The 19339-nt window shown below is 35.5% G+C and overlaps 1 protein-coding gene across 1 annotated transcript in view; it reads left to right on the forward strand.

The window, feature by feature from the left end:
• Positions 1 to 19339, forward strand: part of LOC105219292 (hemicentin-1) — a 59270-nt gene that overhangs the window by 27024 nt on the left and 12907 nt on the right. Inside the window, exons 5-10 of the mRNA XM_054227668.1 lie at positions 3029 to 3187; positions 5499 to 5627; positions 6597 to 6731; positions 12449 to 12598; positions 16162 to 16251; positions 16628 to 16774. Of these exons, the coding sequence (XP_054083643.1) occupies positions 3029 to 3187; positions 5499 to 5627; positions 6597 to 6731; positions 12449 to 12598; positions 16162 to 16251; positions 16628 to 16774 (810 nt within the window). The remainder of the gene's footprint in view (positions 1 to 3028; positions 3188 to 5498; positions 5628 to 6596; positions 6732 to 12448; positions 12599 to 16161; positions 16252 to 16627; positions 16775 to 19339) is intronic.

Consider the following 19339-nt stretch of genomic DNA (forward strand, 5'->3'; position numbering starts at 1 on the left):
GCAAATGCGAAGAGTACGAGTAACTAGCACATTAATCACACCAGATAAATTAAAACTAATTGGCAACAAATGTTGCCAAAAACTTTTGTGCTTTTCACATTTAAGCAACAAAAAAAAACTAAATGAAAGTAGCAGCAAGTAGCTATAGTATTCATCAGCACAATAAACGGTACAACATTGTGTAAACAAATAGTAGTAACAACAATAAATAACGCCAAATGCGACTAATTTAGTAGAAGCAGATAACAACAAAAATGCGCGTATTGTTTTTCGATAAATTTTTGTTGAGCTCCCGCGTTCAATTAGAGAAGCAAGCAGTTTCCCGCAAGTTGTCATATACATACATGCTGATATCATTAGTTGACGAGGTTACGTACATATACTACACGTGTGTCACGTACACACCGCCTTATTTACTGCTAGATTTTAGCCTTTTTACGCGCAACTAAATTTTCACGTCCATGCTGTGTTATGCTTTCTCTCTTGGTTTTGGTGTCGAAACGGTTGAAATCAACAATGTTGTAAGTGGTGGCAATTAAAGCAAAGTTTTCTTTCGAAACTATGATACTGAACTACTATGATTTGACAACTATTGTTTTTGTTATGCTATCCGTTTTGTTTGGTATTAATTGGGAAACTAATGAAAAGAAGAAAGGAAATAAAGACTCAAACTACTGAAGGAGTATTGCATTAAAGATGAAGAAAACTATGGTACACCACGTTGTATACGTAACCTCCTAGTTCGGATCATAATATATATTTTAAATGTGGCGTATACGCCATACACCGCCACTGACTACAGTTCGAATATTATTTCATTCGCGTTATATGTAGAACATCTTTAACCATCATGTAAGACGGGAAAAAATACAACCCGCGTCACCAGGTTAGCACTCCTTCACCAGACTAATATAATTGCTTCTGATTTTATTTTTTAACTTAAAGCTACTTTGTTTTTTTTTCATTTTTTTAATCTCTGTATGAACAGTCTCTGGTTAAAAGAACAAGCCCTACAAGTGTCCCGTTATATGGTTTTTTCTATTACCCTTATTTTTAGCCGAAAAGTATGTTATATTTTTGGTCATCAGTTCGATACATCCAATTTGTTTTCTATTTATCTTCGGAGTTTGGACAGTTATTGAGACCAATTGTACTGCTCAAATGCTCTATTTTATTTAATTTGGGTAAAATAAATAAGCTATAAGTTGCATAGAGATTCACGATTACATTTATCAGAGATCGAAGTCTAATTGGCACTATGTTGTTTTTACGGATGAAAATAAGTCTTATTTGGAAGAACCAGAATTGTATAATTGATATTTCGATGATCCTCGGACGGAGGAACGTCAGCTGGAATGGCTACATAGTCGTGGGTGTGGTGTGATGAACTTATCTACCTCAGAGTAACACACATGACATCGCATACAACCGTCTCGTCTACACAAACCACCATCAATGGTATTTTAAAACTCATTGGGGATATGTTTGCGTGACACTGCACTACTCAAACAATGATATTGTGCATGTTTAACATGTTTACTCTTTGCACTATGACACCGGCTGAGTGCTGCACTGGTGTTTAAATAAATTGAAATTATTAAATTTCATATTTAAATTAATTATTTCAAGTTTATGTTTATTATCAACGACAGTAAACTTATAAAAAAATAAAGAAAATGATTACAGATTACAGACTTGTATTAGTAGTGTGCAAATAGGAAAATAAAAAATTATTAAATAAATAAAATTATATTTAAAGTGGTACTATGTAGAGTGGAGGAAATAAGCTTGCAGAATGAATGGAAACCAACTTGGTTAGCAATTGTCAATTTAAATGCCTGAAATGGAGAGAATTGTTCATATCTCCATATATGAGTATATATCTTGTTAACGGCAAGTACACTTAGCTTTGCACTCAATTTACTGAAAGTACACTCAATCATCACATATATATATGTATGTACATAAGTTAGTCTGCAAATTGCTTCAAACATCATATGCGCGTACACGTACGTCCTCTCATATGTATACACAATATATAACAGAAGCATTCTCACATAAACGGCAGCATGTAAACGCATATGTATGACTATGTGAAAGCACTAACTTATACTCACCTGTGTTTGTATTTTCATTTTAATCCTGACTGAAATCATTTTCAAGCACTAAAGCGAGTATCAATCTACCGATAGTTGCGTGTCTGCTTTCATGCATTCATTGCTGACTTTTTTACTGTAGTCCCACTTTGTTTGTGCACCAAAATCCAAAAGGAAACATTCTATCGATTTTCAGCGCACGATATTGAAACGTGAAAACATTCATGTTACTTATACGCACTGTAGTACCTGAATTGACAAAGAAGGCAGTGCGTTGCCTTATATCTACAAAATCTCTTAGAAGTAACATTCTTCTAGAACACGCATCTTTAAAAAAAAAATTTGGTGAATCAAGGGGTTATGAGAACGATGTGAAATTATTATAATGATCGGTATTCGTAAGCGATATATCTTCATTTACATAAAGAATGCCATAACTAAAAAAATAAATTTTTTCAGGAGAAAAAATCAATCAATTATTTAGCTTTTATAAATCGAGCATATCGCTCGTTATTTGTATTGTTTTTCTATTCTCTCTGAAACTCCGACCTTTTTTATCTTGTATTTTATTTACTATATTATTCCATCAATCAATTAATCTTGTTAGTGAAAAATATTATTAGAATTAAATTTTAGTATTGTTGTCTTCATATCCTAAACATATTTAATTAACTAACAAAATGATTTTCTCCTTTCTGTATCTTTCACAAATGATAATATTTCAACGCTATTGCTGCTGCTCATCCACCACATCAAAACGTGCTGCTGCAACATGGTGATGTCAACAATGATGACTTTGTTGGACAACATAACAATGACTGTGAACATAACGGCAACGTTATACACATCAACTTTACAACATCAACAAAATCTTTACAATATTACAACAACATCCCTTTCATTGTTATTTTTGCTGTTGTTCTCGCAAGCAGTGCCACCTGATATCCTCGATTATCCAACCAGCACCGATATGGTAGTACGCGAAGGTTCCAATGTAACACTGAAATGTGCAGCAGTTGGCTCACCAACACCGACCATAACGTGGCGACGTGAAGGTGGCGAACCCATACCGCTACCCAATAATACTGAAGGTGAGTGAATGATAAGCGTATTTAATTAAAAAATTCTGTGGAACTTTCATAACTCGAACATCTATAAGTCGAAGATCTCCATGACGATAGAAGTAAAATTTCTTACAAATTTCCTTATATAAATCGATGTTTTTGACCAGGGCATAATACAAAATTTAAAATTTTACTATTAAGGAAAAATTTTAAACTGGTTCCTATATATGTAGGCGAACACAAGTTTTAATGTATTTAAATAAAACTTTATTGCGAAGTAAATAACTAAGACTGTGGGTAAATCTATATTTTATTTTAAGTTCGCATGAATGGTTCTTAGATTGCGATTTCGGATACCGATTGTGATAGTTGATATACTTGTAGAATATCTCCTTCAAGAGATATGAAAACATCTTATCATCATGTGAATAAAACGAACTCACAACTGTGACCTATGTAATGGTAACAAGTATTACTCTGACAAGCTACCCTGCTCTCAATTTAATTACATCAAGAGCCTGTTAAAAGCCTCGGCAGGTGTCGCGGTTTCTTATGGCGCACAGCAGCGTATTGAATTCAATCAATGCACTGACGTTTACAGAGACAGTAGCTTTTAATTGCATATTGCACATTGCTCATTATGAGGTTAGACACACTACAACAAAGCAGCAATAAGCATAATACAACAATGTGAATACTATCTCAGACACTTGAGACAAGTCAATTGAATTGGAAACACTATAAGGATCAGAAGCAGTTGACAGCGTTTGCTAAACATGAAAAATGGGCATAATAGGTTATGCAATAATTAAATTCACTTGTGACAGTAAACAATTTAATATTGAGGTCACAATGAAACCAATAGTAGTAATGGTGTGGCTAACTCACATTTGTGAAATACACAATTAATTACTAAATTACCCTAATAATATTTGTCAATAATGTTGCAGTTCTTTTGTTTAATAACAAATAGATTTAATTTTATCCAGATTAAATGTACAGTTTATGATTTAAATTAATTGTATTTCTATCTATCTTGGAATGACTTTGGGAACGGTGTTAGAGGACAGTTCTTTTGAAACTTTGAATAAATCTTTCCCAAAAAAAGGGAAGGAGAAAAGCTTCTTATTGATAGAATTTTAATATTTTGTAAAACAGAAACTATTTCAGATATAAACTCATTATTAGTTCAAAATATTATCTTTTTTTATTCAAGAAAAAATAGACAATATATAAACAAAATAAAGTGATTCGTATTTTATTGAGAAATTATCTTTAATATTGTCTATCTTCTATTGTCCACTCCGCAAACATATATCACTAAAATATTATATAGTACATAGTTGGAAATAACTATCTAAACTAACTGACTAAGTTTTACCTGGCATTAAATATAAAATAAGTTTCTTGAGTGCATAATAAATTAATTATCTTTTGAATACAATTTTATTTTAAAAAGTGGGAATTATCACTTATTTTTTTTTGCTTTTAAATCATGTTATTTTACAAAAGTAATAATAAGACATTATTATACAATGTTTTGACTTGAAGTCACGAAAATTTGAAAATTTCCAAAAAAAGGTCCTTGCGGTGACTATCATAAGTCCTTTGAGAATCATCTAAAATCTAACTGAAAAGAAAAATAACTTTTATAAATAGACAATCATATTCAATCAAATAAAACAAAAAATTGATAATCAAATATTAACAATATTGCAGCCTCAGAAAATTTTTTTCTAGATGTGCGAGCAATTTATTTATTTTTTTTTTTTAATTAACAGAATAATCAATTTGACTCACATTTTCGGCATATATGTATAGTATAAAATCCTTTGAAACTTTGAAAACCCTAATATTAAGTATATGGATAGTTATGACAGGATTTCACGCATTTTTGGCACGAAGACAAATAGCTCGAATAGTTACTATCGGATCAATTTCAAATTTTCAGAGAATATTTTTAAGATATTACACTTAACGAAAATGCAAAACAAAGTGAGTTTTTGAAAATCCTGATTACCCCTAACCCCTTAATTTAATCAAATATATGCGCTTTTATACATTTGTATATCATAAGTCAGTATTGATAATAAATTAATTATTACTCATACGACATGTACAATGAGAAAGTAATTGAAGAAAAAATGTATCTCGTCAGAATAATTAGTAATGTTAAACATATGTACATGAAATCGGTAACAAATTTAATAAATTTTATATTTTTAATACATATCATACTTTCATATATCTACATAATTTCAAAAATTACTTTGATACTACATACTACACTTTTAATAGCTCTTGTCATATTTACAATTTCTCCTCTCTTTGTTTCTAGTCATCGCCTACAACGGCTCCTTCCTCACGATCACTAAGGTACAACGCCTCAATATGGGCGCATATTTATGCATCGCCTCAAATGGCATACCACCATCGGTCAGCAAGCGCGTAATGCTAATTGTGCACTGTAAGTAACTATATTTAATGTAAATATGTCATACAAAGAGTTAATTTTTTAATTCAGTTTTAATTCAATTTTTTCATGTTGATTTTCCGTTCCGTAATTGTACAAGTACATATGTAGCAATGGAACCAAGAAGAAGCACGTTTATAGTTGCCTACAAATGCTCCTAAATGTATGCTTTGTATTAGTGTACATTTCAATTTAAAATTTTTGACGTCAAGTTGTTGCACAACTTATATAGAAATAAAAAGTGGTTGGCAGCTGACAGCCAACGGCGCGTTGCAAGTTTTTGCATCTAACTGTGTTTTCACAGTTGAATTTTTCCTGCAGCCACAGGCTTACTATTAAAGTGAGTGCAACCGTGACGAAGCACAAGAATATTACGCGCCAACTTTTTGCCTGAGACTTATTATAAATACACCTTAACTGTGAAAATTGTCAAGTAATGTAGTAAATGTGAAATAGTAAAGTAATGTAGAGTTATAAAGTGGTGGTGCTATCAAAGCATCAAATTGTTTTTGCATTAAATAACAAACAGAAACGAAGGTCTCCATAATCGTAAAACAATGGAATCACAAATGTGCGGTCGACAGTATGATTAGTTGCTAAACAAGTATTTATAGTCAGGCTTAAATTTTAATTAATTTTTCAAAAGATTTAATGAAAGAGATTAATAAAAGAAAAAAAAATGTTTTCAATTTAAAATTCGGTAGAGATAGTCTTTTTCAGGGAAATTACGACTATCAAGAGTCTTTGATATAGGTTCTCACTCACAGTTGCGATTTCACTATAATTGAATTTAGTGTTATCGCTTGGTTTTATGATTTATATGACATAATTAATAGCTTTGCCACAATATTGTTGTTAGTATTGTTATTAGAGAACAGGACACAGACTCAAATATTTTGTCAAACTGCCTTTTAAGTACTAAGTTTTAATTATATATTTATGTTTTTATGATTTTATTTGCAGTCCCTCCAATGATTTGGATACAAAATCAGCTAGTTGGTGCTGCCACTGGACAAAATATAACACTCGAATGTCAGTCAGAAGCATATCCGAAGTCAATTAATTATTGGACGAAAAATGACACGATCATTGTGCCGGGTAAGTGAGAAATGAGAGTATATTAAATAATTTTTTATAAAATTGGACACATACCTACAAACAAGCTTATTATATTGTAGTTAAAATGGTGATTGTTAGGAAGAAGATTTAAAAAAAAATGTTTTATTTATATTATAATACTACTTACACTCTAGACTTCAAAGGACCCATTTAAAACAAAATGATTTTCAACTACTTTGATATGAATTATTATAATAGTGAATGGGTTTATGGCAATTTCTATTAAGAGAAATATTATTTAAAACCTTTCATAAATTAAAAGAGGAAACACATTTTAACTCTGCTAAGTCAACCACCAAAACAATTCTCTGCAAGATAATCTAATATATAAAATTCTCGTGTCACGGTGTACGTTATTGAACTCCTCTGAAACCGCTCGACCGATTTTCGTGAATCTTAGCGTGCATATCGGCTAGGGTGGAGAATCGGACAACATCTATTTTTCATCCTCCTAAATGTTAAGGGTGGTCCACCACAATATTTATTTAATTTTCCGCGAAGAAACTTAAAAATTTTCTAAAATCGGGAAGTTATTGGTTGTTGAAGTTCAAACCGATCTTGCTAATTTTCTTCTTCTTCTTCTTGACTGGCGTAGACACCGCTTACGCGGTTATAGGCGAGTCCAAAACAGCGCGCCACGCATTTCTCCTTCTGGCAGTTTGGCGCCAATTGGTTATTCCAAGCGAAGCCAGGTCCCTCTCCACCTGGTCCTTCCATCGGAGTGGAGGTCTCCCTCTTCCTCTGCTTCCACCAGCGGGTACTGCATCGAATACTTTCAGAGCTAGAGCACCTTCATCCATTCGAACAACATGTCATAGCCAGCATAGCCGCTGTTTTTTTATTCGCTGGACTATGTCTATGTCGTCGAATAACACATACAGCTCATCGTTCCATCGTCTGCGGTATTCGCCGTTGCCAATTCTTAAGGGACCATAAATCTTCCGCAAAACCTTTCTCTCGAAAACTCCTAGTGCCATCTCATCGGATGTTGACATCGTCCACACTTCTGCACCGTAAAGTAGGACGGGAATGATGAGAGACATGTAGAGTTTGGTTTTGGTTCGTCGAGAGAGGACTTTACTTTTCAATTGCCAACTTAGTCCATAGTAGCACCTGTTGGCAAGAGTGATTCTGCGTTGGATTTCCAGGCTGACATTGTTATTGCTGTTAATGCTGGTTCCCAGGTAGACGAAATTATCTACAACTTCAAAGTAGACGCAAGACGCAAGACGCAAATGCGCTGACTGTTTGTTTCACGACAGGAGATATTTCGTCCTGTCCTCGTTCATCACCAGACCCATACGCTTCGCTTCCTTATCCAGTCTGGAGAAAGCAGAACTAACGGCGCGGGTGTTGTTTCCAATGATATCGATATCATCGGCGTACGCTGTACACTCTTATAGAAGATTGTACCTTCTCTGTTTAGCTCTGCAGCTCGTATTATTTTCTCCAGCATCAGGTTAAAGAAATCACACGAGAGTGAGTCACCTTGTCTGAAACCTCGTCTGGTATCGAACGGCTCGGAGAGGACCTTCCCGATCCTGACGGAGCTTTTGGTGTTGCTCAACGTCAGCTTACACAGCCGTATTAGTTTTGCGGGGATACCAAATTCAGACATCGCGGCATAAAGGCAGCTTCTTTTCGTGCTGTCGAAAGCAGCTTTAAAGTCGACAAAGAGATGGTGTGTGTCGATCCTATTTTCACGGGTCTTCTCCAAAATTTGGCGCATGGTGAATATCTGGTCCGTTGTTGATTTTCCAGGTCTAAAGCCACACTGATAAGGTCCAATCAGTTTGTTGACGGTGGGCTTTAGTCTTTCACACAATACGTTCGACAGAACCTTATACGCGATGTTGAGGAGGCTTATCCCACGGTAATTGGCGCAAATTGTGGGGTCTCCCTTTTTGTGTATTGGGCAGAGTACACTGAGATTCCAATCGTCAGGCATGCTTTCTTCCGACCATATTCTGCAAAGAAGCTGATGCAAGCACCTTATCAGCTCTTCGCCGCCGTATTTGAATAGCTCGGCCGGTAATCCATCGGCACCCGCCGCCTTATTGTTCTTCAAGCGGGTAATTGCTATTCGAATTTCTTCACGGTCGGGCAATGGAACATCTGCTCCATCGTCGTCGATTGGGGAATCGGGTTCGCCATATCCTGGTGTTGTACTTTCACTGCCATTCAGCAGGCTGGAGAAGTGTTCCCTCCACAAACTCAGTATACTCTGGTCATCAATAACTAGATCACCTCTGGGGGTCCTACAGGAGTGTGCTCCGGTCTTGAAACCTTCAGTTAGTCGCCGTATCTTTTCGTAAAATTTTCGAGCATTACCCCTGTCGGCCAGCTTGTCAAGCTCTTCATACTCATGCATTTCGGCCTCTTTCTTTTTTTGTCTGCAAATGCGTCTCGCTTCCCTCTTCAGCTCTCGGTATCTTTCCCATCCCGCTCGTGTTGCGGTCGATCGCAACATTGCGAGGTAGGCAGTCTGTTTTCTCTCCACTGCGACACGATAATCCTCATCATACCAGCTGTTTTTTTGACTTTTCCGAAAACCAATGGTTTCGGTTGCAGCTGTACGTAAGGAGTTTGATATGCCGTCCCACAGCTCCCTTATACCGAGATGCTGATGAGTGCTCTCAGAGAGCAGGAGTGCAAGTCGAGTAGAAAATAGTTCGGCTGTCGGTTGTGATTGCAGCTTCTCGATGTCGAACCTTCCTTGTGTTTGTTGATGTGTGCGCTTTTCTACACAGAGGCGGGTGCGTATCTTAGCTGCTACAAGATAGTGGTCCGAGTCGATGTTGGGACCACGAAGCGTACGCACATCAAAAACACTGGAGACATGTCGTCCATCTATCACAACATGATCGATCTGGTTGCGAGTGATTCGATCCGGGGACAGCCAAGTAGCTTCATGGATTTTCTTATGCTGGAATCTAGTACTACAGACGACCATATTTCGGGCCCCGGCGAAGTCGATCAGCCTCAGACCGTTTGGTGATGTTTCGTCCTGGAGGCTGAATTTTCCGACTGTTGTGCCAAAGACACCTTCTTTACCCACCCTAGCGTTGAAATCGCCAAGCACGATTTTGACATCGTGGAGGGGGCAGCGCTCCTAGGTACGTTCTAGGCGCTCATAGAAGGTATCTTTGATCACTTCGTCCTTCTCTTCCGTCGGGGCGTGGGCGCAAATCAGCGATATGTTGAAGAACCTCGCTTTGATGCGGATTGTGGCTAGACGTTCATCCACCGGAGTGAATGCCAGGACTCGACGACGGAGTCTCTCTCCCACCACGAATCCCACACCGAATTTGCGCTCCTTTATATGGCCGCTGTAGTAGATGTCACAAGGACCCACCTTCTTCCGCCCTTGTCCCGTCCATCGCATTTCTTGGATTGCGGTGATGTCAGCCTTTACTCTTACGAGGACATCAACCAGCTGGGCAGGGGCACCTTCCCAATTAAGGGTCCGGACATTCCAGATGCATGCCCTTATTTCGTAGTCCTTTAAACGTTTGCAGTAGTCGTCATCAAAATTGGGGTCTCTCATCCGAGGCTGTTTTTTCTTTTTCATTGGGGGGTGTTTTTATGTGGTGGGTCCCAAACCCTACGCACAACCGCATAGGCGGGTTTCGCCTTCTCACTTTAGCTCGCCTCCAAACGGATGTCTGTTAGCTACCCAGAGGATACTTGGTCTAAGACCGGAAGTCGTGAGCTGCTTGAGCCACATGTAAAAGAATCGTTTCTGGCCACTCCCAAGTGAATGACAGTCAGAAACTTTCCTCACTTACGTGAACTTCTACATATGACTCCATCCTCCTTGCTAATTTTAGTCTTGAAATATTCGTGGAAGGCCAGAAAAAGATTAGAAAGAGAGTAAATATGGAAAAATTGCGAGGAAGATATCAATAAGAGAATTTTATTCGAGTTGACAAGAAAAATATAAAAAGAGAAAACAAAAAAAAAAGTATTTTGAAGGTTGTCATTGTTGCTTTGTTAAACTATTTTTGTTATTGATCAATTGTAATGTCAAAGCCCAGAACAATTTGTAACAAATAAGGAAAGGCTAAGTTCACGTCCAACCGAACATTTTACACCATATATAGTATATGAGGGCTGATGTAATTCCAGAACCAATATCACTCATTTTCGCCAAGGTTCCAAGATTTCCATGGTTAACGGGAATAGGCACCTGTTAGTAGGCAAACAAACGGCACATTCGGCCAAAAATAACGCTATAACGAAGATTTTCCAAATATTCAAGAAGTCGCTGGACAGGACTTTAAAAGATCTTTATTGTCGATAAACGTTTTTGGTGGAGCCAGGATTCTGTTAACAGGTGATTTAAGCCAGACTCTTCCAATTATTCCTGGATCAACTGTTACTGACGGGCTAATCGCATGCCTAAAGTCATTTAATTTGTGGCGACACATAAAGTATCGCCAATTAACAACTAACATATGAGTGTTTTTGCAACAATATCAAATTACGATTGTAGAAGCAGTTGGCAGTTGACGCCTCGATGGATTAATAGCATTTCCAACAGATTTCTGTCACTTCATTGACTTGAAAGAGAAGTTTTCCTGATATATGATAACCATGAAATGACTGATTGAATGACCTATATTGGTGGTAAAAAAACAAAGTAATCGATGATCTTAATGCGACAATTTAGAATTTCGGTCCAGGAGAGTTGACACAGCACAGTTGACGAATCAGGATGACGTAATCAATTATCCCAAACTATTTAAAATTGCCTGTACTATCACCACTCACTTTGCGATTAAAAGTAATGTGAGTTGTCATCATGCTGCGTAACATAAATCGACCTCGAGTAATCAATATCGTCGCCGAAGCCAAGATTGGACCAACTTAATTTAATGTATATCTTAGCAACAACAACGTGTGGTCGGGTCTGCTAGTGTATATATATAAATATGAATATAAAGAGTATAAATTAAATATAAATAAATATGAAGTATATCATAGTCAACTAAAGTAACAGAAAGTACAAGAGACGTTTAATTAACATTTGTCAGCCATTTTTTAACCACACTCACATATATGAAGAATAGCAAAAACAACTCATACGTTCCCAGAAATAACTCTTGCTATACAACCGTGTAAATATTCGTAAAAACAGCAGTTAGTAGTGAAAGTTAAGTGAGATAAAAGTCATCAAACAAGTGACAGCTACAGTATATACGCACTTTTCATACTAGAGTTGACAAATATAAACAGAACAGACAGAGACAGGTATGTAGACAGTCCATCATTGAGCGATGCAATTATTTAAAAGCTTCCACCCAATTCGTAAAAGCATCAGAATGTGCGTTGTAAACGAGATACTTCATTTGGATAAACAAACAGGAAATTAATGAAAAATACTATCACACTAAATAAATACACATATACAGATACATATATATTGAATTGATAATGATGCAGAAAACACCAAACATCAATAGTGGTCGAATAAAATAATACTTACGTGAATTAAATGGGTATAAGTTAACTGGTTTTACTTTGGCTTTATTCGAACATTATTATATATAAACCGAAGAAAAACACACCAACTGTGGGGTAATTAATTACAAACACATATATAAGAAATTATAAAAAATTTAATTACATCCATTTCTTCCCACATATAAATGCCCCTTTTAACTTACTTCTCACACTTCCATTGCATTTTGCAGGTGAACATTTTGCATCCGACATCATTGAGACTGGCTACAGAATAACAATGCGATTAACCATAAACGATGTTAACATAGCGGATTTCGGTTCATATCGTTGTGTGGCGAAGAACTCACTAGGCGATACAGATGGTACAATTAAACTCTATCGTAAGTGAATGAGGAATAACTTACTGTATCTTTATACATACATATATACATATATATATATGAATAAGAGCACCTATACCATTTTATAAATGAAATATATGAGTTTCTGACATGATTTGAAGCAAAGGTTTTAACTTGATTTATATACTAAAATTTATAGGACTTTTTATATTAAATTCGCAAAATGATATTTTGAAAATGTTTGTATGCAGAAGTAAGCTGTGGGTATTTCTTTGAATGGATGTTGTGATAGTTGTGAAAGTTGTAATTTTGAGTGTTTGACTAATTAGGCAATTTTAAAATGAGTGGGTATACCAAATAATATAAGTTGGTATTGAAAGAAATTGTTGTTTGGGAGTCTAGGATAAACTAAAGCCTCTAGTAAAATAAATTCCTTAATTAATAATGATCAATGAAGCTGCTGTAGCAAGCTGGATAAGTGAACTAGTAAATACAATATTTTATAGTTCGAATGTACAGTTCTTCTTCTTGACTGGCGTAGACACCGCTTACGTGGTTATAGCCGAGTCCACAACAGCGCGCCACGCATCTCTTCTTTTGGCAGTTGGGCGCCAATTGGTAATACCAAGTGAAGCCATGTCCTTCTCCACCTGCTCCTTCCATCGGAGTGGAGGTCTCCCTCTTCCTCTGCTTCCACCAGCGGGTACTGCATCGCACACTTTCAGAGCTGGAATGTTTTCATCCATTCGAACAATATGTCCTAACCAGCGTAGCCGCTATCTCTTTAATCGCTTAACTATGTCAATGTCGTCGTATAAATCGTACAGCTCATCACTCCATCGTCGTCGGTATTCGCCGTTACCAATGTTTAAGGGACCATAAATCTTCCGCAAAACCTTTTTCTGGAAAACTCTTAGCGTCGCCTCATCGGATGTTGACATCGTCGATGCTCTGCACCATAAAGTAGGACGGGAATGATGAGGGACTTGTAGAGTTTAGTTTTTTTCGCCGAGAGAAGACTTTACTTTTCAATTGCCTACTCAGTCCAAAGTAGCATCTGTTGACAATAGTAATTCTGCGTTGGATTTCCTAGCTAACATTATTATTTCTGTTAATGCTGGTTCCCAGATAGACGAAATTATCTACAACTTCAAAGTAATGGCTGTCAACAGTGACGTGGGAGCCAAGACGCGAATGCGCTGACTGTTTGTTTGATGACAGGAGACCCATACGCTTCGCTTCCTTATCCAGGCGAGAAAAATCAGAACAAAAGGCGCGTGTGTTGTTTCCAATGATATCAATATCATCGGCATACGCCAGTAGCTGTACACTCTTATAGAAGATTGTACCTTCTGTGTTTAGCTCTGCGGCTCGTACTATTTTTTCCAGCAATATATTGAAGAAGTCGCACGATAGTGAGTCACCCTGATTGAAACCTCGTTTGGTATCGAACGGCTCGGAGAGGTCCTTCCCGATCCTGACGGAGCTTTTGATGTTGCTCAACGTCAGCTTACACAGCCGTATTGGTTTTGCACTGACAAGGTCCAATCAGTTTGTTGACGGTGGGCTTTAGGCTTTCACATAGTACGCTCAATAGAACCTTATACGCGTTGTTATGGAGACTTATCCCACAGTAGTTGGCGCATATTGTGGGGTTTCTTTTTTTGTGGATAGGGCAGAGTACACTTAGATTTCAATCGTCGGGCCTGCTTTCTTTCGAACATATTTCGGAAAGATGCTGATCGAATGTACAGTTACAACTTAATAATACAATGTTAATACTTTTATATTAAAATAAAATCAACATTTCAAAGTCGCAACTTTTTTGTGGTGAAATGGAAACCTAAATGATCAGACCGGCCAATACTCTTCAACTGAGATGAGTCACTGCCATATATTTGTGAATTAATGAGGTCTTTGTAATCGTTTATTCAAGCTTTGAACTTCAGAAACCGTTCATATGTTTTAAACGACCGTATACCTTAGCGCGATTGCAATACATACTGAAAATAAATAATAATTTTTTCTTTTTTAGTTGAAAAAATCTCTTCTACTAGAGCAAATCAAATAAAGAAATCTATTTATTTAGGGTAACTAATTTATATTATGCCGTTTGGACTTCACAGTCTGTAGTCACTATAAACCATTTCTGATCTTAGGAAATCAACTGGAAGTCTTTAAAGGAGCATCATCAAATCGCCAATTGAATAAACATGCATATGTTTAATTAATCCTCATTGTCTCCCATATAAGGCAAATGTTGGTATATTTTACACTAAGTGATTAATTACACACAATAACTTCCGAGGTGGATAAATAAGCGAGGTAAAATAAACAGAGAACCTATAAGCAAGCCACACCGAACACCAAAATACCAAAATAATATTAATTCAATTGTTCTCCTTCTTGAAAGCAAACTTGCAAATAAATGTATTATTTGTAAATTTATTGCTTCAAGCTAAAGCTTTAGTTAAGTAACTTATAGTAAGCTTCCTTTTCGAGTAATTACAAAATGTAGAATTGAATATGTGAATGCCTGGCAACTATAGTGTCTTAGCATACTTGCATTATTGTGGCTTTTGGTCAATTTCTAAAGTCCTTTAGCACTACATTTACTTGGTTGTAGCTTAGCTGCCAACAACCGAGAAGTATTGCATAATTAATGTGGCACTAATTGTAATGGAATTTGGTACATATATACATATACCAAAGTGTATACGAAAGTACAAAACATAAGTTTAAGAGCTCAAGTAGAACTCATTGCAAAATATAATAGTTAAAAATCAAAATCTCTCGGGTCAACAGTCAAGTTGTTTGTATGGCTGACCAGTTTGTGAATTGAAAACTTGTATTAAATATTAATTTGGTGTTAGAAATTAAATCAAAAGATTTCGGTTCGCAATTAATTGAATCTAGAAATACTTATATATGTGTATTATAAGTGTGATAGGATAATATATATATATATTATGAGTGTGATAGGGTAAAATATTTGGGTAATGAGTGAGTGGATTATCAATTCAGATATTATTATACTCAAGCCATAATCAAATTTTTTTGGTTAATTAGAGAATTGAGATTTTGTCTGCTCATCTTCACATTATGTTCATTGACCTCATTTTTAATCAAAGAATTAAGAGCTTTACAAGTTTTTGAGACACCTCCAAAGAGTTAAAGGGTTTTGTGAAATGATCTTCATTGCAGATATACTGTCGGAGACAAACTATTCCATTTCATGCATTTTTTTAATCTCATTTGGAATGTAAAATTTTTCTGACATATATAAGTATAATTTTTTTAATATCTAAGTGGAAACTCAAATTGCATTAAGTTAAATACTGCATTAAAACAAAATATTTATACAATTCCCAATTGGTTGAATTTTATTGTTATGAGGAGGAAAGTGCGAATCTAAACTTTAATTTCCTACAAAAACTACATATCAGTTAAATAAATATTTTATTAATTTTTTTCGATATCGAACAGAGTAACAGAAATTTATTTCTATTTAATTTTTACATTATCATGATTAGCATTTTCTGGACTCTCTTTTCTACTTCGCTCTCCTCTACACTCCTATATTTTCACTTTTTTCATTGCAGACATTCCGCACACGACGACAATAACTACGATAGCACCGACGGTGGCACTCAATACCGTGCCGGTGGTAATTGCGAAGTACAACAACAAAGGTGCGTACCATTGTTATAGACGGCAAAATATAAGTTAACTTAAACACAATTTTTTACACATGATTTTGCTGCTCCTAAACCCCTCGCATACTCTCCTCCTCACAACAAGCTATTAGATATACATAAATAGTTATATCAGTATCCTTAACATCCTGAAAAAATCCCCCAGATGTATCAATACATATATTTCTAGTCTTTAGATGAGTGCAGTGCATGAAACGCAGAATAGGATAACTAAGATTTAAGCAGGAGACATCAAAACTAAATCAATATGCTTATAATATATGTATGTTTTTCAATAATGTTGCTTATTACATATATCTATCTTATTTCTTTACAAACCACCAACAACTCTACATGTGATGGGACAAAGCAGATCAACGTTTTAGCAAAAAAGTTCATCGCACAAAATCCAATGTCGCCGATATTTCATCGTCTTCGTCATTGAATAATGTTTATATTGGCGCCACATCGAGCTTATGGAATTCGCAGGAACATAATACGGGGAGAGAGCATCATCAATGTGAGTATATACTATAAGACTTTTCACACAGGAGCTAATTGATCAATTAACCGACCTTTGCACAATTTCAATTTAAATCGATTTACCATACAAAATAAAAATTTAAATTGCTTTTTAATTGAATTTTAATTGACTTGAAAATGATATGCAACTCTGTGACAAATACCGTATTTATAATTACATATAGGTTCTTTGTCTGCGAGTTGTTGTGCACGCTACGCGACGGTATATGTCGTTGCCGAAATAGCAATCCACTGTAGAAACTTACCAACTTCTTATGAAAAGCAAAAACAAAACTGTATAACAGATGTTCGATTATCGAGTAGCCGGCAGTGTGAAGCGCAAAAACTGCTTTCTCAATCAAAATTTTAATTGATCAATTAATTTGGGTGTGTGAAAAGGCTATAAGAGGGAAGTTATTACAATATATAAATTTTAAGCAAAGGTTCTGAGAATATTTATATAGTACATGAATAAATAAAATTTATCCGCAACTGAAAATAATACAATACAACTATTTTAAGAAATTCTTATTTTGTTTGATTTTATCCAAGAACTTTTAGTCGATTATGAGCCGACTGAGCCGATTTTCAATTTAAAATAAATATATTTTATTCCGACATATTTAGTTTCAAAGCCTTTCCGCATGATTTGCATTCAACAAAGACGTGACACTTTCAGTCATGCCAATATGACAAACGATTATGTCAATTGAATGTTGTTAACAGCTGGCACTTGTTCTCTTTAATCAGCGTCGCACGCTCAACACTTCAAATTGTTGTTAGCAAACTGTCAGTTACAACATCGATAACTAAGGAAATGCATTTCCATGCGGGTAATGCCGGGCGACACTTAGATAATTAGACTGTCAGCAGACTTATGAGAAATATATTTCTAACGGAGAAATCAAAATTATATATGTAATTTTTATATTGTCTAAGTGGATGGGTTAACAGCTTATTTCCTTTTCGATTTGCATTTCTGGCGCATATGCATTGCCTAGCTAATGTAGATGTCTTGCCTGTTAGCTGGCTTAGGTGACAAGTTATAGTAGCACCCTGCTGTCAATGCAACCCGGCACACAAATACAAGTTGTCGTTATTCTAATATTCAAAGAATTTCTGCAAGGATAAGTGAATAAGGAAAACTTTGTTTATTTTTTTATTGATTTCAAATGCCTTTGCTGGTTTTTTTTAGCCCGTTCTTGCTTGTTCTGTGTTTTCACCATATGCATTCGCTCACGCAGCATCCATTCGTTCTCGGCTTATCCCTCGATACATATGGATTCACAGCTTCACTTCAACATACACCACTTATGTATGTACGTAAGCTTTGATACTATTTCCGTAGATTTCCAGTTTTGCTTTTCTCAATTCTTCAGACATTTTCCGAAAATTCTCCTAAGCTCTTTATTTTATCAAGAATTTAGTTCTGCATTAAATGCATTAAAATAATTCTTGCAAAATGGATTTGCGATTTCGGCTTATGCGGAAAAGCATACGGTACCGAGAATCTTCAGGATTTTCAGTCAGAAACAAGTATTACTTTATTTTAATATTCTATTGCAATACATATTATTATGAACGCAATAGGAATTCGGTTACGGTGGAATCATGGTACGGTGAAATATATTATATATTTACAATATATTAATAATCTATTCCTTTTGAAGAAAAAGTATACCTTAAATAAATAGTATTCTGTGCACTTCACAAATTTATAAAATATTTTTAATTTTTTCAAAGTTTTATCACGAAATAAATTTTTTGGTATTCTGTGTCAACTTTGATAAAATACAAAGCTTCAGGACGCATAGCTTTTTCCCACATGTGTAGGAATTTAACTTCAATTTCACAATAAACCCTTTTCTCTTGATCTAGACGTGAAGTTCCTTAGTGTGAGCAAATTATCCGTGCTCCGAATCTGGCCCTATTTTTCATTCCAAAGGGTAGTTATTTGGATGAGTGTTTGTTTTAACCTAGCCTTCTTATTGTCAAACAGGGAGTTCCGCCCGTAAATGAGGTTGATTGATAATCGGAAGGCAGAGCATATATCCGCTTTTTACTATAATAACAGAACATTAGTAAACATTGCTCTAGGAATTAAAATTCATACTCTCATATGATTTTGTTGAATTAGACATTACAATGGAAGGGCTGAAAATATATTATCATCGTACTTCATAGGAATGATATTACTAACAAGAAAGCAAGCGCTAAATTCGGGTGTAACATTTAATACTACCGCAAATTCCTAATATTAGATATGTGGTATCTAAGGAAAGCTGTGACCAAATGTCATCAATTATCGGTACAGCGACATATTATAGGAAGAAAAAGATTCCCCCTGAATTTCTTTTAAAATATCTAAGACATTTCCCGGTATCTTCCTTAACATTATCGATTGACACTGAGATCTTCATGTTCGATATTTGAACTTTGAAAATTTGCTTTCGACAATTTTTAAATGAGTTATGCTACACCTCCAATGTGATATTAGTGCAACGTTTTATTCCGATACCTTCGTACGTTCTTGATCGACGAATATGAACGACAGAAAAAAATA

Source organism: Zeugodacus cucurbitae, chromosome 3, assembly GCF_028554725.1.
Source record: "Zeugodacus cucurbitae isolate PBARC_wt_2022May chromosome 3, idZeuCucr1.2, whole genome shotgun sequence".
In the NCBI taxonomy this organism is placed as follows: Eukaryota; Metazoa; Arthropoda; class Insecta; order Diptera; family Tephritidae; genus Zeugodacus; species Zeugodacus cucurbitae.